At 48.0% G+C, this 20910-nt stretch overlaps 1 protein-coding gene across 1 annotated transcript in view; it reads right to left on the minus strand.

Moving 5' to 3' along the window:
* GPC1 (glypican 1) overlaps window positions 1-20910 on the minus strand; it is a 187354-nt gene that overhangs the window by 18350 nt on the left and 148094 nt on the right. Inside the window, exon 3 of the mRNA XM_068954346.1 lies at window positions 9572-9963. Coding sequence (XP_068810447.1) covers window positions 9572-9963 — 392 coding nt within the window. The remainder of the gene's footprint in view (window positions 1-9571; window positions 9964-20910) is intronic.

Raw genomic sequence — 20910 nt, forward strand, 5'->3', positions numbered from 1 at the left:
GTTTGTGGAGCCCCAGGACCACTCTCCGACTACAGGAGCTCGCTTCAGCCCCAAGTGCAGCCCTGTCGCTAGCTGCCTCCAGCCCAAGGACACGCAGGCCTGCAGATGCAGTGGGAACCGGGGAGCTTGATGTGGAGCCTGGGGACCGATGCCTGCCAGGAGCTCGGTGTAGAGGCGAGATGCTTCACACCTCTCTCTCAAGGACATGGCCAAGAGGTCTCCCTGCCCTGACGGGGACCTCTCTGCGGGAGGGTGGGTATTTACTTTCCTTGGCCACTGCTACCAAGATCGGATAGCTCAGCTGATATGCTTCAGAAGAGCTGAAAAGTAAAGTCTCTTGTTTTAGTACATCCAAGGGGCTTCTTTGCTCTTCGCCCCTTTGCTGTAATCAGGAGCTCATTGGCCTTTCCCCACTACGACTCAGAGCGGCACACACCAGCGGGCTACGGAAACGGGCTGCGAGTCGAAGCGCTCAGCGCCCTTCAGCTTATCCTGCCGGGCACGTCACTCCTCTGAGCATCACGACAGACATTCAAGGCTTAAATCTAGACATGCGAGTCTCATGCAAAGAAACCCTCTTCAACAAGGAACAACTCTTTTGAGGGTTTTATCCCTGCTACCCTGTGGTCTGTACTGGGGGAAGGCACTGGAAAGTGCGCCCTCTGCTTGGGCTGAAGGTATCTTCTTCTGCTTAGGAAGACATCCTCCCGCCTTCGCTATCTAGGAAATAAAGCCAGGAGGAACCAGAAAAGTCCTGAGCATTAAAAACTTAAACAAATCAACAGAAAAATCAAAACAATGACAACAAAAGCAAAACACTCACCCTCCTCACCCCCACCAAATGCCTTGTACTTTTAGGGGTGGTTGCACCACAGAGAAACCTCACGGGGAATCCCCATGGGGATCTTCCTTCTCTCTCCCAGATACACACTCCTGCTGTGGGAGCGAAGCAGTTTCTCCAGGCTGGCAAAGTGGAGACTGACATCTCCCCCCTCCCCCCCCCCAACCTGCAAATTAAGACATCTTCTACTTCCTTGTTCTTCTGCTTTTACCCGCCAGCCCTGAAAAGGCACTGAAATGTTATGAGCCAGCCTCCTGCTCAACGGCTGACGGACACCAACCAAAACCTGATGGAAAGCCCCCCTAGCTTCTCAGCTCACGCTTGCAGTAGCTGAGAGATCAATAAGCAATGTCCCCTGTTCATGGCAGGTGGCCCGAAAGCAGAAGCATGCAAACTCCTGCAGAGGAAGTGAACACTAACATCATCTGTTCATCTTTCAATAATCTGGCACAGCATGAAGACAGTACATGACAATAACTGATTTCTCTAAGTACCATCAATCTGGCCCAGCCTATGCTAACACACACACATCTGGCCGCCGAAAGCACCTGGCAGTGCTCCCGCCGGTACCACTGTCACTGCAGCGAGGGCTTCCTCAGAGTCACATCAGGAAAGAGCAAATCACCCGAACCCAGAAACCTTTGCTAATGTCACTTGACAATGGCAGGAAAAACAGTGCAACCTTAAGGCGAGCCCAGAGCTCTCGTGTTTCCTGCGGCTACCCTGGCTGCAGGGTGCCCAGTTGGGCTCCCTGTCCGTGCAGGCCAAGTGTCCAGGGCTGGGTGTCGCGTGCTGACCCCTCTCCCGTTTCAGCACGACCCTGCTCCTTGTGGGAGCTGGACGATTTCTTCAAGTTTTCCTGGTGGAGGATCAGTAATTAAAAAGCCTGCTTAAGAAGGGGCTAAAATATATGATGCCTGCAAACAAAAGGTGAACGGAAATATAAGTTAATCACTTTCTTCTACTGCAAAGCATCTGTAAGGCCCAAGGTGATCCTTATGTCTTTATGGTGCCATTATTTTAACGGTTCACCTTCACAGACACCCGACCTGCCTCAACAGAAGTCAAAGGAAGCCTTGCCAGTGGACTTCACACTAGGCATGAGTTGATCTCTTGGTGTTTGGGTTTCAGGCCAACACGTTTACCAATCATTTTGCATATCTTAGTACGCAAGTATTAGAGCTCCTCTTACATAGAGATAATTTCCAACTACGCAGCTTCCATAATGACCTTAATTCTCCACGCTGTCATGGCTATCCTTTAACTTTAGTGGCAACTATAGTCCTTTCTTAGCTTTAGGACCTAGAAACTACATTAAGAGGTCAAGAGGAAACGCACCAGACTTTGGAGAAGGTAACTCCCAAGGATCTGAAAAAAAGTTATTGCTAAGAGATACGGCTTGGAGCCAGGAAACTCATTAGTTGTTAGAGGTGTAAATAAATATGCCAAACAAAGCTAACCCAACTTAAAAATACATTGTTTCTACGACACTGTTCAGTTAAAACCCACATGCCCTCTTCTGGTCCCAGTGACATCAGTGGGAAGAGTTCCTTAAAGTGCAATTCAAGTGATGAAACGATACAGAAGAAAATTAGCTTCGGAAAAAAATTCCAAAAATAGGAAACCAGGTGGTATGAAGTAATAAATCACTTTAATTAAAACTACTCTACAGCTGAGGATAGAAAAGTTGACTTGAGTGGCAATGAGCTAATGCAGTGGGAACAGGTGGCTGCCTCATAAAAAAGCATCGTTTCACCATAAGCACTGACATTTCAAGGAGGTTGTCATCAGGTATTGGCCTGCGATTGCAGCTTGACTCAAAAGCTGAGCTCTGTGTTTTTCTATGGCTACTTTCTATGGCATGATGTGCCCATGCTTTGTTGATGGAGCCACCTGACCAGACGCGAATTGCTGGAGGGAAGCACTCTGCCAGAGCAAAGGTCTTTGCAGACTCTTTGTATCATGTCTCAAATGGGAACAGAGCTTATAGGTTTGCAAGACGCGTGATACAGCTGCACAACGTGACTGCTGTGCTGAGGCTCACTGTGCGACTATTCACTGGCATTTGCACAACAGTCAGCCGAGAATGGGAACATGTGGAGATAATATGACAGAAAATTGAGAGCACATCATAATTCTCAGCATTCCAAGTCGTATTCGTTTCCCTCATTTTTCCTCCTCCTGAGCAATGTTTAAATCAGTTACAGTAAAATTAATGATTTTCGTAAGCAATTTGCTGAGAGGAGGCTGTGGGGGATGAGACCTCAACACCAGCCCCCAAAGAGTTAGCAGAGATTCAGTCTGGAAGACTTCTGACCAAAAATGCTCCTGCCAGGGAGTTTATTAATATACTTTCAAAGCAAAGAATCTCAGAAACGCAGAAGTTCCAAGGATAACAAACAGTCACTACTTTGTCTCTCTGCACTGAGATGAGTTCCAGGAGAGCTACGTTATCTTTAGTATTTCCTAAACTGTAACTTCATCATGGTTATAAACTTCTAAAGCAAAGGCACAGGAGAGGTGAAACCGCTTGCAGAACAGGAGAAGCAATCTACTACTGAATTGACGCTCGAGTGTCCTGAAGACTCGAGTGCAGATAGCTCTTGGTATTTAAAGGGTTTTAGTCTCTGTAGGAGACGCACACAGCAGCGTGGTAGTGCTCTGGAGAAAAGCAGGTTAGATGCTTCTAAAATATAGCAGGAAAAAGCCTTGCTACCCTTCCTATGTGCCTTCAAAGAACAACTCAAAACTTGTGATTTATACATTCAATCTAAGTTCAATTACAAGTTCAACCTTTGCACACATCCCTGCAACTCATAAATATCACCAGGACATTTTAGAGAACCATGGGACCCTTTTCTTGCAACCTCACCATCCTCTGTTCTTTCTCCCACTGGATCACCTGCCCCGGTTATATTTTCATTTTCCAAACAACATCCATTGATTTGTAGACCTCTTTTCAGTATAAGGTTTGGTGAAAGTCACAACTGGTGCAAAAGAGAGGTGCAATCCCTCCTGGAATAATCCCAAACCTCCCTAAATCTAGAACAGGAGAAGCTAGTTTCCTTTTCTGAGCTGAAACATCTCACAGGCATTGCAGTAGCAAGGGGCAGACTGGAAGGACGGTGTCCAGCCTGCAACGTGGGAAGTGCATCTGGCTCCTTTGTCTCCCCACTGAGCCCTGGAAGAAGCCACTGATGGGCGCATAGTCTTCTCCAGAGCCAAGAGGAACCGCAGACGGTGTTTATGTATTTAGATAGGACGTCTGGCGTTAGGATGTAAATCCTCCTCCTGACTTCCCATTCCTGGGCAGAGCTGCTAAACATTAGCCCCCTCCTTTGTTCTCACTTTGGCTGGCTCAGTTGAGCATGTGCTTCACAGGTTGGTCTGGCCCAGAGCTCCAGGACCTTGCGCTGGGTAGCTCTTCCTATGATTTCTGGGAGGCACCTTCTGGGCCCAAACCTACCCTTGGGCTTCTCACAGGAGTGACAAAGATGGACTCTTTGTACGGCCCTCCAGATGAGCATCGTTTGGGGATTTCTGGAAGCTGCAGACCTGCACCGCAGTATGAGTCTTCCTGCCAGAGCATTGGGAGTGCAGCTCTGCTCTCACCACCTAGCCTCATGGAGCAGCACTGCAGTCCCTTCCTTGGAGGAGCCCTGCTGCTTTCCTCTTTTTTTTTTTAAGGTGAACAAGCAGGGGCCTGAGCCGAGGGAGGAACAGGTGAGCAGAGAGCATCAAACATGACCCCAGGGAGAAAGGTGACTCAGGAAACACCTGCGGCTGTGGCAGACCCTGACAAGCCTTGCCTCGGCTTGCAGAGACAAGAGGAAAAAGGAAAGGTGGGCTGGAGGCCTCTTCAGGAACAATCTGCCTGGGGCCTGCAGACGGTGCTCAGCCCCGCTCAGGGGCACTGCAGTTTTCACGACCTGATTTCTACTCAGCTCCATCACCATGTCTCCACCAAGCACAGCTCTGACAACGAGGCTGCACCACTCCAGCAGCTCTTGTGATGCTCTCCTTGCAGCAAAAAATACAAGTCAAAAATACGTCCGCACTAACTCAGGTATGTTTTTTCAGGTGGAATGACTCACTGCTTGAATGGCCATTTTAACCTCCAGAAGCACCAGCAAAACCTAGCAACAGCGATCACCTTGTATATCAAAACCAAGTGATGCTTTAAAGACAGCGGGTAACAGGCAGCTTTCTAGCACGCAGGCGGGCGTTTGGCCTCGACAGCTAATGACAGACAGGACCTGCAGCTGGAAACCCCTACAGCAGACCCTTGCTTTAGGGCTACTCTTGTGCACCACAAGGTCTTAAAACTAAGCCAGTGACTTACACTTTTACAGACCGGGAAGTCAACTTCAAATCTGCGATAATGTTGTCAGTGTGAAAAACGGCCAGTACAAAAAGAGGCCAAGCATGGGAACAGCCTCCTGCCAGGTCAACCCTGAGAAGAGCGGCTGAGCGAGGTATTTCCCTCGCTTTTAAGAAGCTCTTGCCTTCGACAGGCTTGCCTCGGGCTGGAGAGCGGGCCGGCGCTGAGCCTGGGCTATCAGGGACACGGCGACTGCACGTTGGGGAACGTTTAGTATCTACGGTCTCTCCTCAAGCGCTACGATAAGAGCAGTGGGTGCTGCTATTTCCACTGGCAGACGTGGAAGCTGGGGGCCAGGGCCACAGCTGCTGCGGGCACTGGGGCACGAGCGCCCGGCTCCCCGCTGAAAGGACCAGGGGACGCAGGTACGCACCGGCCCTCTGCGAACGCGCCCCAGGGTCCTGCGTGGGCGAGCGCGGGGCAGCGCAGCCCAGCTCTCTGCGCCGCGTGGTCAGCGGCAGCTGCCTTGTGCGTGTTTGCGCCGGTCCTGATGCAATTAGCACCTTGATGTGTGTTAAATGAACCAAGACTTCCAACCTTCCAGAATAAAACTTCAAAAGAATCAGCTGCAGGGCTGACAGAAATGCGACTCTTCCAAAGTCTAATGAACTGTATAATCACTTCAGTTATTTTGCATCTTCCTTACACAACGCGTCCATGAGAGCACAGTGAGTTTTAAGCATCACCAAGGCCATCGTTCCAGATGCATCAGCCACGTTTCCAACATCTCTCTCAAGGATCTGAAAGCAAGCAGGGCCCAGGAGCCCCTGCAGTTTGGGAGCCCCTGCAGAGCCCTCTCGCCTCCCCTTGCCGCTTTCAGCCCAGCCCCTCGGGTCAGCGTGGGGCAAAGGGACACGGAGGATGAAGGCGGACACCACATCTGTGCCCTTCACGCAAACCAGAGCTGGTGTTTGCTGGTAAGTGGGAGGACGCGCGGACTGCCTGCGTCTGTCCCTGCCTACGCTATTTCTACCATATTTAAAACACCCATGGGTTTTTATCCCTAAAGGCTTCCGATTTAAACATAATACTGCATATAAAAAGACATCTGTGAAATACCTAAGGATGCGTTCACCACTGTGGGCACCCCAACTATCGTCTTCCAAGCTATGAATAAAAATGCGGTAGGAGAGAGGGGTTGTATTAATTCTACTTGAAGACCAGGAACGATCCTGTTGTCTTTGTTAAATTATCAACTTGCAGGAAATGTAAAGCGTGTTTAGAGAAACATTATTTCCTGCATGTATCCAGCACGCTCCTTTAACTATTCAACACATTTAAAAATTCTATTTTGATGCCTTTTTAATTGGAATTAGATTTCCATCCAAACATAGCTTGATGCACCATGTGTTTGAAAATCACTCATATGGTAAATGAGAACGTCGCCATTTACAATACATAACACGAAAGTCTAAAAAATAAGACAGCTATGTACAGTAAGACACAGCAGCGCTTAAACAAAAGTGTACTGACGGACAATCTTCCTTAGTAAAACGAAATAGCAGGTTTAGTGAAAAGCTTATAACTAGTAAAGAACACCACCACGTTCAGTTTCAAAATAAAATGAGAATCAGCCTTCTTTAAGGACGCTAACTCAGAAAAAGAAATGCAAACCACTATTAAAATTGATGATGTACATGTTTCCTGCTGATGTAAATAGCATTCATATACACCAACCCACACCACCACAGGGAAACTTAAGACTCAGAGGAGGAAAGCAGGGGAGAATTGGAAAAAGAAAGATTGTTCTAATAATTCATTTTCTGACAGATGAGAAAAATGCATTTGACAACTCTTCCCCTCCCTGTTTGGAAACTAAACATTATTTCTTTACTTTTCCTGTGCTCCGACCCAGGATTAGCAGGTTCTCCAGGTCTCCAAGAGGACTTTGAGGACTCTGGACACTTCTGTGGGTTTGAGACGTGACTCGGCCCACACGGGGACACCTCTCCTCCCGTCCGCTGTCAACCTCCCATGCTGAAGTGCCAGAGGCTGGCAACCACCCGTGTGCTCCTCACGGCACTTTTTGGCCTGCTGGTGCAGACAGCATCACCTCTGCTAACTGTCCTCCCACAGCATGGCATGCAACGGTTCTGACCTGGGACTTGCCCAATTTTGGGAAGCATCTGAATGCAAGTAATAAGTAGCAAGACCAGCCTGGATATTCCTGTTGATCACACTGCATCTCTCCAGGGGTTTTTTGCTTTTGGTTTCTAAGGTGTTTGTCTCTCAGTCCTTGCAATTTATTGTCTCAGTTGTGCTTCGTCTCCCACTGGCTGACCCGGGCCAGCCCCTGGACCAAGCGCAGGGCTGGCAGCCAGCAGGTCTCAGCACGAGGCCTTCACCTGCTCACACGAAGCTCCGAGCTGCAGCAAATGCTATTTCGGGGCAGCTGCCAATCCCAAAACGAAAGGAAGAATCCCGAGCAAAAGCAGGATGTTTCTTCTCTTGTGCCCCAAGATAAAACGCTTCAGAAGCCCAAAGCCAAGTAATTTATTTCTACTGGTCCATTCCAGCAGGTTTCCCTCACACTTCCTGAGCAAAATATTCAGCACCGGTCTGTGAGACATTCAGCTCAAAGAGTTATTTTTAAAGAACACTGCCAGCCGACAGGAAAGCTTAGTTTCAGTCTCTGATCTTAGTAAAGGGCTTACAGGCTTTCTCCTAATGTCATAAATATAAAGTGACATGAAAAACAACTAAAATCAAAGCACTGGTTGCGGCTCTCGTGCAGGCCAAAGAAAGTGCTCGGTGTCTCCTCTGGAAGACCGGGACTCCGGACAGCTTTTCCCTTTAAGGTTAGCAGGACATCTATTGGATCAATAACAGTTGTGAATAAAGGGAACAACTGGTTTTGAGGTGAAACGTGTAACTTGTCATCAGGACGCACACGAGAAAAAATTCATACCTGCACGCTGACAAAGATTTTTGGGTGAAAACACCTCAAAATGCTGTGCTTAGCTCTCACGGATGCTGGCCAGACACTCTCTAATGCCCTGTATCTTATGCGGGCATTTACCCACTCACAAAACGCTACTAGTCCTTCGGCGGCTGGTCACGTCCCCCCACTGGAATGGAAACTCAACGGATGGAAAGCCCACGGGAAAGTGGGGGGGAAATGCTGCACATCGGCATCCCTTCCACTAATGTCATGGCTGCAATCGCCTATCAGCCACCGTTACCCAGACCTGGCAACAGCAGAATCAGCCGTTCACAGGACTTATGAAAAATATTTTACTTTGGTCTCCCTGTAATTGCACCCTTCTCCTCTTTTATCTGACTTCAGTGTCAGGTGAGTGTGATGTTAATGATATGTACAAAGGCTGCTGGGTGGCTGAGGAGTTTTACAGGTCCACATTGAGAAATTGAAGCATTTGTCACTGTTTGTTAACACAGTAAAGTTTCTTCCTGAGATCAAAGTCTGAATTTGTTGCATCAAACAGCACTGTCCTCTGCTAAGCATCGTCTTCCAAGGAAGTTAATTGCAATTCTGTATTTTTACACTCACAGTTTTATCTCACCCTGAGTCTCGTACCCGCTGATTGCCACCTTCACATGGAATACGCAACTACTTTTTTCGAATGCAACTTCTCCTCACTAGTCACTGTTTTCAGTCAAAGAGGAAAAAGGCTCGTGTGAGAAGCATGAGTATCTTGTTTCACGACCATCACTTTCTTTTGGCTCTGAAAAGCTGCTTCTGTAGCAAAGGACACAGACAATTTTCTTCCTCCTAAAACCTTCGACTCAGTCATGTTAATTTACATTTATATAGCACCTTTCATCCCTGAAGATCCCAATGCACTTCACAAAACTGCTGTATGCAGAAGCTATAGGCGGCTACCTAAACGGACAGAGGAACCCCTTCGCCCGCCACCGAAACACATCTCTTGGCAGGTATTCCCAGTGCCCTCTCTGTAAGTCGGATCTGCATACCCTGCATCACACCACCACCAAGGAAGGAAAGCGGCTAGCGTGATTTGAAGGCATGTCATCTTCTCTGCTGGGAAAGCGCCAGGAACCTAGGCAAGCGACAAAGCAACTTCACAGGCCGGGAGACTGACATCTCCTTGGCACTCCGCCACACAGGTTAAAACGAGGTAAAGTCTGATCTGTGGTGAGTTACAGCTCGCTCCTCCTGCGCGCTCTCAGTGTTTGCAATAGTCCTGGCTGGCTGTTCCTTTCTGCTGACGGGTGACCCTCAAGCAGTCCTTTATGAAACTGAAAAATGCCTCCTCGCCTTTTGATGAAAATCTAAGGCAAGAAAAATCCCCCCGCCTCCTCCCAACCAAAAATAATTGACCGACTCCTGCTAATTTGAGGGTGAAAAGCCAGGAAGAACGCACACATACCTGAGAGACCTTTTTGACCACGTCGCTGCCCACAAGAAAGCCCTGGGCATAGGAGCGTGCTGCAATGAAGGCTCGGGTTGCCTTCACCTTCAGGTCCCTGGGAACCTCCCCAAAGGGTTTGTGCTGCTCCGCATGTTTCACCATGCAGTCCAGGTACTCATCTGTGATGTGGTACTGGGGATTCATCAGCTTGAAAAGCCGCTCCAGCAAGCGCGTCCAGAACTCATTGAGGGCCTCTTCCAAGTTGATGTTGGAGCCCCTGTAATAGCGGCGTAGCTCGCTGTACAAATCCTTGAAGACCTTGACGTTTTGCGTGTACAATTCTCCATACATGCTTGGGAAAGCATCATAAAGGGCCTTTTCTGACTTGTTCAGCAAATCCTGGAAATAACCTAGAGAGAGAGAGAGAAAAAAGGAGACAGTGATGGATCAGCTGGACAAGCAGGAATCTAACGGGTTGCATTTTCTGGCAGCACAACTAAGTGCACTGTAAAACAAGTTGCTGATATAGCTTCTTCTCCAGCTGACCTTACCCATCCTCCCAGTCCTGAGTCTTAGCTGAGAAAACTCAAGAAGGAATTCCCTCATTGCCAGTGCCAGGGAACGGTGGTCTGCCTCATCTGTCAGCCTTACCTAGACCCAAAACTGAGGATGTGCTCTTCCCCGAAAGTGCGTCTCCTGAGGACGTCTGGCATTGCTCCAGCAGCAAAAGGCCATGCTGTCACGCTCAGGAGCACATTCCCCCCAGTTAGTATACAGACAGCAATCAAGTCAGTCAGGGCGCGAGACCATGGGGTGGATGTGGACATGTCCAAGTGCAGCCTGCAGGAATCCTAGAGCGATGCTGCATGGCTACCGCTAAATGTCAGCTCTGTAACCGGACTTCTGGCTGGACGGTCATGCTGACCTGTGTACGTAAGTCACCACGGAAGTCATTCTGGCACAGAGTTGTCAATATGAAAGATACTAAAAGCTCCTCTTCTGCACTGCCATGATGAGCTCACACGCGCAGGACATTTGAGGGCATGTGCCAGATTTTGGGCACACGGAAGATGAGCACGCGACTCCAGGGGCCTGAGTGTCTGCTCACAGGTCAAGACAAGCGCTCAACACAGTAAGAAAGATTCGCATGCAATAAAAGATGCCAAGAAGATATATAACTACCAGGTTGTCCTTAAACACATTAATAGCAAACGAGAGTAATTTTGGTATTTCTTCCAGATCATCCTGCCATGGCCGTTTTAGTGGACTGATCATCGAGGTTCCAAATAGCTGGGCAGATGTGTAGTTTTTCCACCAACAGGCAAAACTTTGATAACTTGGTGAAGAAGGGATCGTAGATGTCATTAACTGAGAAACGTCTTAAACCACTAAGAAGAAAAGCTATGGTGTTTATTTGTAGGTTTTTGTTACAAAATGTGTCAACTGGCATTGTTTACACATACCACAATTTGCCATAATTATCAGCTACCACCATATATGCCACTTAACCCAGAATCAGGAACTCGCCATTTCTGGCACAGAAGTTGACATTAGCTAAACATTACTAGAAAACACTGTAAACACATCGGGACGACTGCATCCTGCCGAGGCAATGGAGGACCGTCCTGTAGTGCCTGCTGTAGGAATCAAGTCACGATACATCCTCATGTGTCAATATTATCCTCCGCACCAGAATGAAGTGAGATAAAGATTTAATCCAGAAGATAACCTAAAGCCTTCCATTACATGACTCGAAAGGTTGGCACTTCTCCATCACCGCCTGCTCTTACCGTCACACACAAGTGATAGCTTTCTCTGCAGAAGACCACAACCTCCTCAGTTTCAAAACAGAAACCTTTTTTTAGAAAGCAAGCAGCTCCCTACCGGCCCGCACCTGCACAACCGTCCCAGCTCCGGTTCAGAGCCCAGAAAGTGCCTGCTGCACACCCTGCCACGAGAAGAGGCCTGGTGCGTTAGGTATTTAAAGACAGGGTCATGCCCGAGTGGTTTTGAACGGGCGCCGACGTTACCCTGTTCAAGGTTCAACTCCTGCCTGCTCCTTTGCTCACCTGCATTTACACCCAGCTCTTGCTTAGGCGCAAACAACTGAATCGTTTTACACCCCAGGTTCAGCGTTCATAAAAGCGATAGCGAAACGCGCCTCTCCCGCCGCATATCCAGCAGAGGAAAGCTGATAAGAGGAGATTTTCCCCTTACCAACCGCTGCAGGTATTTACATCCCCCCTGCTGCCAGCTACCCGCCTCCCTGCGAGACGGCACAGCGGGGAACCCACTGCAGGACTGGCCTGACTTAATTTATTGATTTGCAGAAACGACTTTAATCATGATTTAAATCAGTGTGAGGAAAAAAGGTTTTAAATAATCATTTTCATTTCAATTACATTTGTACTTTTAGGGCCTTTATGAAGCAAACTTGATTATATTATTCTTAAATCTAAATTATCTTAGTTAAAGAGTTCAATATAACTATTATTTGTTATTTGTGATGTATGATGAGCTCTAGTTAGATGGAGAGTGTTACTCAATTAAAATGCGTTGAAAACCAAACAGCATGTTTTAGCTGTACGAATTACCTAAAGTGGGCTAGGCATCTCAGAAAGGAAAGTTTTTGAAAAACGCATATCGCGTGTACAAAGTTTTATTAAGGAAGGTATTTTCAGTGAGGAAACGGAAACGACTGCAATTAAACACGGCCCCCAGCATTTTAGAACTAGCAAAGCTCGTGTTCACAGCTCTTATTTTCTTTCATAGACCGGAACAGCCATACAAGCTCTCCTACGTTACTAATTCCTAATTCTCAGCTTTGAATGAAACTAAAACCCAGCAAAAGTCAATCGAACAAGTGAAAACACGCCCTAGGCGTCTGCACCGCAGGCTGCTCATACAGAAACACAGGGCAGCGTTTTCGCAAACTGATTCCCAGCGCTCGTAGCCTGGCTTCCTCCAGCTGCAATTATGAACCGTTTAATATTTTTAAGTATGGTTTTAGTGCTTTTAATAGACTTTGAGCAAAGTAAGCCTTAGCAGAGGTTTGTCTTCATTTTAATCGTTTATGTGGAAAATGAAAACGCGTGCATGTAACATAAAATTTGAATAAAAAATTCCATTTTCCACATTCACGCAGATGATTTGTCCCGACAGGCCACTTTCTGGGGTCTGTCTAATCTACGGCAGCTTCATTTTTCTGTTGCTGCAGCTCTCCTACCTATGCAACCACCAGAGTGATATTTGCCTCCAAAAGACACAAAACACGGCATTTCTCTGATGCTGATGAGCTATCTAAAAGCTGCTCCATATCTGAACGTATCATCCCAAGCACTGCTGGTTACCCGTTCACAATTTAATTAGGCTGAGTTCAAACTCCCTGTTTTGTATAACCAGGGCTCTCTCCACCGCGACTAGTGGCGCTTACTGCCAAAATGGCCAAGCAATCCACGTCTCGCAGGCAGCTTGCCATCCGCCATCAGGAGGAAGAAAAACTCGGCAAATGCAGCCCAATTTGTCAGTTCTAGGTAAAATGACTTTTGCAAGGCTATGGGAGAAACAAGATGTATGCATACCTTTCTGTCAACAAACTGGAAACCGCGCTTGAAAAGTCCAGCCTAATTAAGAGCTGATGAACTGTTATGTCTCACCCGAGCGCGAGAACACCAAGGACAACCACCTCGTTTGTGGAAGGGCCTCAACAAGTTCTTGTAGGTTTCCCACGCAAGGGAAAAAAGTATATCTACATTACCTAGGGAAAATTAATTAGCAATTAATTAGCAATTAAGCCTAAACGTGCTTGTGATGAATAGCCAATCTGGCAGGGAAATTAAATGCACATTTTGCAGCATTAGAAGGCGCTACGAACTCCGGCCTGTCGGGAGGGACGGTGCGGAGGCGCGCGCTCGCTGCCTGGGCGGTTGGTGCGATCTCAGCCCGCGTTGCTTGGCTGCTGAACGCAGGTGTCTGCCAAGCAACCCCGCGGCAGCTCCTTAACACTCCCTCTGTGTACTCACATCCACTTGTTTAACATATGCAGCGGTTGTGTGTCACAGATTAAGCCAGTGGCTTTCCGAAATGAGGCATTTATCCCTACTTTGAGGCACAAGACAATGGTCATACATCTTCTGGACCCATACTGGAAAAAGAGATCTTCTCAGCTCCTACCAGCTTCAGACATTTTACAATAGAGACCTATTAGCTCGAGAGATCTTCCCACAGGGCACCTGCTAAGGCCATGACTGGGCTCCTGCTCTTTCAACAAAAGTTTTCTCCGAGAGCCATCGGCCAGGTGAGTCCTTCCTCCCTCCCACCCGGCGCGGGCTCGGCAACGGTGCCCAAGCCCAGCAGGTGATTTTCTAAGGCCCATAATTCAGTCAAATCAAACTCAATTTCCCCTAGGACAATGACAGACACGGCTCCTCACTCAAGCCTATTTCTCTGTGAAACATCACCTTTCACACTGTAGCTGCAAAACCATTCAAAAGAAAATCATAAAATGGGAGTGTTTTTAGTTTTTTTTTTAGTTTCATGATTTCTGCTCACTTCCAGGCTCAGAAACAACCCAACCGGCTCTGCTCAAATGAAACTTGCCTTTTAACAGAGGCCAGCTCCGAAAAACTCCTGCCTCAAATATAAAAGTGCCAGAAAGTTATGAGCAAAGGACAGGTTTTTACAAGAAAGACAAGCCTGCAACCTTGGCCGCTGCTTTTCCTGCTCTTGCAATAACCAGAAGGGTTACTGATCAGAGAATTAAGGTTTTAACCAGAATCTACAATCCTTGCATTCGAGGGAGACTGCAAGTCCCCACCCATTCCCCCAGTTCACAGCTTCCCAGTGTTCACAGCTCATATTTTCACAGTTTCTACATTTTCACAACTCTGGACTCAAATTGGGAAGCTGTGAACAGCGAGGCAGGGACTGGTAGCTTCTCTGTGCAAAGACGGCAAGTTTTAAGTCCTCCCTCCCCATCCCCCAGCACAAAGTACTTCTTTTTTCCAGCGCTTTGTTACCATTTGATCACTCAACATCTGGAACACACTGAGTTTTCTCCAACTAACACGATGATGGAGGGGAAATGGATTTAGGGAGAGATGAAGAGGTCACTGAAGGAAGAGTATCCAAACGGCTCCTCCTTTGGGCATACAGCAGACCCGGCTTTCTTCAAAAGCCCAAGAATTTCAAAAGCATACTGGAAAAAAATGTGAGAATTGGAGAGAGGTGACTAAATGACTTTAGGTCTGAATACTGTTAATGCCTTAAGCAGAAAGATGCAGCACAAAAAGTCTTAGGCACAACTGGAAAGGGTAAAGCCAGATCAGAAGAGATCAGGAAGGAAAACACGTTGCTCAGATGATGACATTCATAGCAAAACAGGTTTCAGGAAGAACCCTGTTCCCAAAGGCAGGTTTAGCACTAGATCCTCGGATTTCTTGAAGACTCTGGGCAACCACCTCTGCCAACCTCTGGAAGTCAGACATAAGAGAAGGGAAATGGCGGCAGTGTGCAGGGCCCCAGGAGATGCTGGGGAGGAAGGAGGGAGCCCAGGGCAGGTGACGCCTCCAAACCGGCCGTGTCCCTTGTGGCGGCTCTTCCCCGGCTCTGCTTCCCAGCTCCGAGCTCTCCCCTACTCCTTCCTTTCTCAAGGCAAGAGCAGCCTGGTCCACCCCAGGACAGCAAATTCAACTCTGCTCATGCTTCTGCAAAGCGCTGGGTAGTCCCGGGGGCAATCTCTAACAACTTCTACTGAAATCATAAAAGGCACCAGTGCTGTATAACTGCAAGAGTGCTGGCCGAGCGCTACAGGAGTCAGCACTGCGAGCCCTCTCCTGCTGGCTTGGCAGCGTCGCGTGGCCGGCTGGGCTCGGTGCCTGAGGGCCCCCAGCGTGGCCACAGAGCCGCCAGCGTGGCCAGCGCGGGGAGCAGCACAAGCACAAAGAGGAGGAAGTATCAAATACCATATGGCAATTTCTGCACGTGAGCCTGCGGTGGGATGCACCCAGGGCCGGAGCCGTCCAGTGTGCCTGCAGCTCTGAAGGGAGGCTCGGCGAAATACGTTTGTCATTAACGCTGCTGTCAGGTTTTCGAGAATACTGGACTAAAGAACGAGGGAGAAAAATAAGCCGACGTTGTGGTGTCCTGTACACTGGTAAGAGCAGGGAAAATAATAGCCCAGGGACATTATCAGAGCCTACCGAGCCCCCTCGCAGGCTCAGCCACGTCAGTCTGCGCGGGGAGTCGCGGAGGCACAGTGTTTTCTTGGGCTGCGTTCCCATTTAATATACTGCTGGGCAGCCCAATACTGATTTGCTCCTCCAGTTGGTTTTAATGCTGTCCTTGCAGTCAAACTAATATTAGAAGAGAATAATTCAGCAATAAACTTAAGCCATTAAAATCCAAACCTAATGCTGCTCCTATCTAATTTTATTCACTTCAGCAAGTATGGTGATATTTTATTTATAAAATTGTTATTACTCATTATTAATTTAAGTACTAACCAAACCATGCCTGTGCTGGAAAGCTGATATCCATACGATAGCAGTGATATGCTGCAGTTTGTACCTTCGGTAGGTGCTGTCAAAGGAAGTAACTACAGCGAGCCCAAGCAGCTCCGCTTCCACTTGCAAATAGCCCTGTACATAAACAGCCTTGGTGACGTTTTCCTTTGGACCTATCTGCCCCCTCGCAATTTCCAGTTCCTTTGAAACAGCTGCTCTTTTGACACTTTTCCCTCACAGTCCTGATCCAACTCTGGAGAACGCAGTCCCTCCCTATATATTCTGGATTGCTCTCATCTACAGTTTTCCTCCCAAAACTACACACCGCCCCTGCTTGGACCCAGACTACACTGCTCCAAAGACAAGAGCAAACAGAACCACTACTGATGGCAATCCAGGGACACCTACAACCTGAGAGGAGCCAGCGGCTCTAGGTTCAAAACAGTGGAAGCTCTGCGTAAAGGCTGTTTGGATACTGAGGTGTGAAAATTTAGTAACACCTTAGAAATGTGGCTGTGACTTAATGACAGAAAGAGCATATTAACATAACAAGGTTCAGATCACAAAACCCCTCAAATAAATGGCGATAAAATTAGGTTCTGTCTAGAGGCCAAAGCATGAATGTGTGCGAACAAATGTGCCAGGGTGCAAGAATTATGAAGCTTTTAAGTAATACAACTGCAAACTTTTAGGATTCAGTATGGGTGAAGAACATCTCCTTTTCTCCATTAGAAGTAACAGCTGCACTAACTGCAAGGATTGCACTTCCCTTCTTTAGGAATGCATCACACTAGTCTTTCGTAGACAGCTTCTGTCTCCAACTGGTACATCCCGAACCCTCTCCTTTGCTCTTTCCAACCAATTAGTCCCCAGATAAATGCTTTGCGTTATGGAATACTGAACTTCATCCTATTTCTATTATTCCAGTCTTCATGGTCATCCGCCACCCTCTTCTGTAGTTACAACATTTCCCAGCTTTGTGACCTATTAACCAAGTTGGGCCCTAGGTCTGTCTTTGAGAAGCACTACTGGGATCTCCCTCCAACCCAAGAGCTCCTCCTTCAGCACAGCCTATTACCACCTCCCCTTAGCTAGTTCTTCATCTTCTAATTTTTCTACTGGTTCCCATCTCCTCCAGCTTAGTTAACTATTTGAGGCACAGATGCAAATGCCTTTGAAGTCTCTTAAGACGAGATCAGTTGATAGAAGAGACACCACACAAAGAATGGTGAAAGCAGGTAGCTATAAAGGATTTGATCTAACTTCTAGAATAGCCGGCTTTGGGTAAGAGCTGAAGATGGCTTAGCTTAAACTGTTTTTAGATTGTGATATACAGCAGACAGCTTGTTTCTTTGGTCATGAAAAAAATGAGCTTTTGAGAAAACAAAGAAAGTTCTTCCTGCGAAAAAAAGGTAGCTGTTGCATGAACATCTGATCTGGAACATAGAGAGTCCTAGCAGATAGGCACAGAGAGAGAGCAACTCCAGTCACTTCGGAGAGAAAGTGCTCCTCTTTTCCTGCCAGGATTCGGACAACATTTTCATACTTTATAACACAAGCTTTGTGCCCATTTGGCACTGTTTCCAATGGCAGACAGAGAGATGTGATTATTTGCACCTACTTTTTATTCTACATTTTTCCCTCTGCCGTTTCGATAATTTAGCAAGACCAGTTCCTGTTATTTAAGGCAAGGAGCCCTGGCTCTCAGCTACTGCAGTGAGGCAGCGGCAGAATGGAAAGTTCCTTAGGGAGAAGAGCGGACCCCACCTGAGGAGGAGCACGGCCCTGGACATGCTGCTCATCCTCCCATGAGGGCTGCACAACTACGGGGGGGCCAGGAAAAGGTGCCCAACGTGGTGGTGACAGGTCTGTCACGAGCATGGCCCAGCTCCAGAAGGGGTTAGGGAAGAAACCACTTCAGACTCTGCCTTTTCTGATACACTCAGCAACACTTTCTTCATGTCCCCCTGAAACAAATAAAGGCTCCTTGAGTTCAATTTCATGTAATAACTCTGCAAAGACAGGAGTCACTAAGGGCGGCAAAGAAAGCACAACAGGCTGCGTGACCGACAGAGCACGCAGCCAAAGCCTGGCTGAATGCTGCCGTGCTAACAGGTGAAGAAGCATCCTCGCGCCGGAGCGTGCGAACCCCGCTGCAGCATTCCCTGCGGCCGGCCGGAAAAACTGCAAGGAGCGAGTGGGAGCAAGTGGCGAGCACCTGTTTGGAAAGTGATCCCAGACGCCACCCAACACCCTCCGAGATCCCGGGATATAAAATGCCGTGAAACATAATGCAGCTGACATCTGAACCGCTTGCCTGCATAGCTCCTCTATTGTTTAGATTTTTAATTCCCTTTTTAGGAAGGCAGCTCTGGCATGACACCCGCGGAGCAGCACGCGGCCGAGAGAGGGGTGCTCCTGCAGACGGCATCTCAGAGGCCTGCCCGCTGCATGCAGCACCTACGTGGAGCTGGACACGCGTGCTGTGCACCCATCCACGTGCCAAAGGCTGAAATAGCCGTGCGGGCGCGTCCAGGAGCCAGGCAATAAGGTGTGCCAGGGTTCGCGTTTGCAGCTACAAAGTCAAACGGCCTCCAGCGGTGCATGCAGGCAGGTGGCAATTTGCACACACGTGATGGGAAATACTTAAAAGTCTGTATGCAAGCGTGTGTGCGTGCGTGTGAGCAAGAGAGACAAACTGCTCATGTGCTACAGTTTGCACGTGGTTTCCTCAAACTTGGGCCTCTGTCAGATTTCAACCCTATTCCCTGTACGTGTCTCTCAAAACCTTCTTTTGCGGGAAGCCTATAAACCAGAACGGTGTGAGGAGCTACAGAAATTTCTGTCCTTTCTGGATACACTGAATATTCACGCATTGAGCTATACAGGGTCAGACCAAAGTTTTACAGTCCACAGCTATAGCCACGTGTGCAGCCCCAGGCAAACCAATACCGCGTACTTAGGAGACGCACGAAAAACAGGACAAGGGCTGATCTTGCCCCAGCAAACCCACCCTGGCTTCTGGCTAGCCACACATCGAAGGTTTCCCGAGCAAGCCCCTGTGTGGAAGAGCCACAGCTGGTCACCAGCTCCCACGAACTTGCCAGATCCCTTCCTGACCTGAGCTCCACGCCCGGCCTCTTGCAGTGGGCCCCACATTCAATTATGCTTTTGGGGGAAAAGTACTTCCCTCTGTTGGTTTTAAACTTCTTCAATAAAACAGGCGTGCCATAACCCTTCTAGTGTGAGCAATGCTGTATATTCACTCCTTACTTACTTTCTTCAAATGATTCAGAGACCTCCATCATACCTCCATCTCATTGCTAAGCTAGGTTGTCTTATCTACAAAAAGCGACTGCATTATTTCATTGGCTGGGCTGTTACCCTCTCCCTCTTAAGCACTTTTGCCCACGTATGAGACTCAGAAAACTCTCCTGGCCCGAGGTCCCGTGCTCCAGCCTGCCCAGAGAGGAGCGAGGAGCCGGGCTGCAAGGTCCTGCTGAGAGGAAACCTGCGGCAGGCTGAGCAAAACCTGCCTTTGCAGAGGAAACTCGGTCTGTTTGCATCCACCACAGAACAAGCAAAAAAAAGGAAAGGTCTGAATCTTCAAATCATTTTTCCCATGTGTGTCCCAGGGACCTGAACTGGCAGGGCATTTTAAGCAGAACTCCTTCTAAATACGTTTGTGCTACAACTGCAGATTTGCAGCAAATGAGGAGCTGCAAGTATTACCCCAGGAGGCTCTTTCCAAGCCGATTTCACAGCAGCAGCCCCTTCGGGCAGCTTCCTTCGGACTAGGAAGGCACACGGGTGGGATGCATCAGTTAGGCGTCAGGTCCGATCTGGGGGTTTAGTCTCCATTTAGGGAAGAAAAGGCCCCTCCCACTTACCAAGGCACTTGTTTTAGCAAGAGTTGATCTCTTCTTTAGAGCCACTCATCCGCCTCCACCGACTGCAGTGGGAGCCTGGATAATCAAGTCAGCCGAGACCCTGAACTTCTGGATAACAGAAATTACGCGCGATGAATTCCACCCGCAGTTTGTTTCTCTAAGCAAGTCTGCACTTAAGGGCAAGTCGACAAGCCTCATAGTCACCACTGACAGGAACAAGAAGGGTGGTAAGAGTAATTGTGAGTACTGCCTGCGCCTTTCCAGGGCTATTCACCAACATCTGAAGGGCTCTATATTTCTTTAACAGTAAAATAAGCTCAGAAGTATTGTACAGTACAGAGGGTTGCTGGCAGTTATAAAAGGTGTGATGTACACGCTGGATAAATGCACAGTATATATCTATATGGCAGAGGTATTTTTCACTCCAGAAAGAAAAGTGTTCCTCTCCTCCTGGCGAAATAAACAACCGCTTATAAAAGACGTGCTCTCACGATTGCAGATGAAAGGGATACCGTCAAGGTAACCTTCCGAAGTATATATCGCATAAACAACCACCGTGCTCCTGGAAAGGACACCTATGACAAATGCAAGAGGGATGTTACGAACGAGAGGCAACCCCCCCACTTCTCAAACGCCGGCGCAGGTTGTCACGTGTTTCCAACCACGTCTCCCCCAGCCAATCTCCCTGAGAGTTATTTTGACTTTCCAGCTCTTTCAGGAAGCTTCAGACAGCTGTCCCTGCAGAAATGAACCTTCCAGAGTCTGGAAGCTGTCAAAGTCTGAAAATAATGAAAAGCTTTTATGGTAACTTTCAGCTTACATCTTCTGCCTTCTCCTCCTTCCTCACTTACCAAACATACCGTTACTGTGCACCAATTTGTCGTTAAGTTGGGCTCTTTGCAGTTATATTTTAATTGAGAAAACACATCAGTGAACAGTTCTCTTTGTAAGAAGTGCATGCGTT

This window comes from Struthio camelus, chromosome 9 (genome assembly GCF_040807025.1).
Source record: "Struthio camelus isolate bStrCam1 chromosome 9, bStrCam1.hap1, whole genome shotgun sequence".
NCBI classification, from domain to species: domain Eukaryota; kingdom Metazoa; phylum Chordata; class Aves; order Struthioniformes; family Struthionidae; genus Struthio; species Struthio camelus.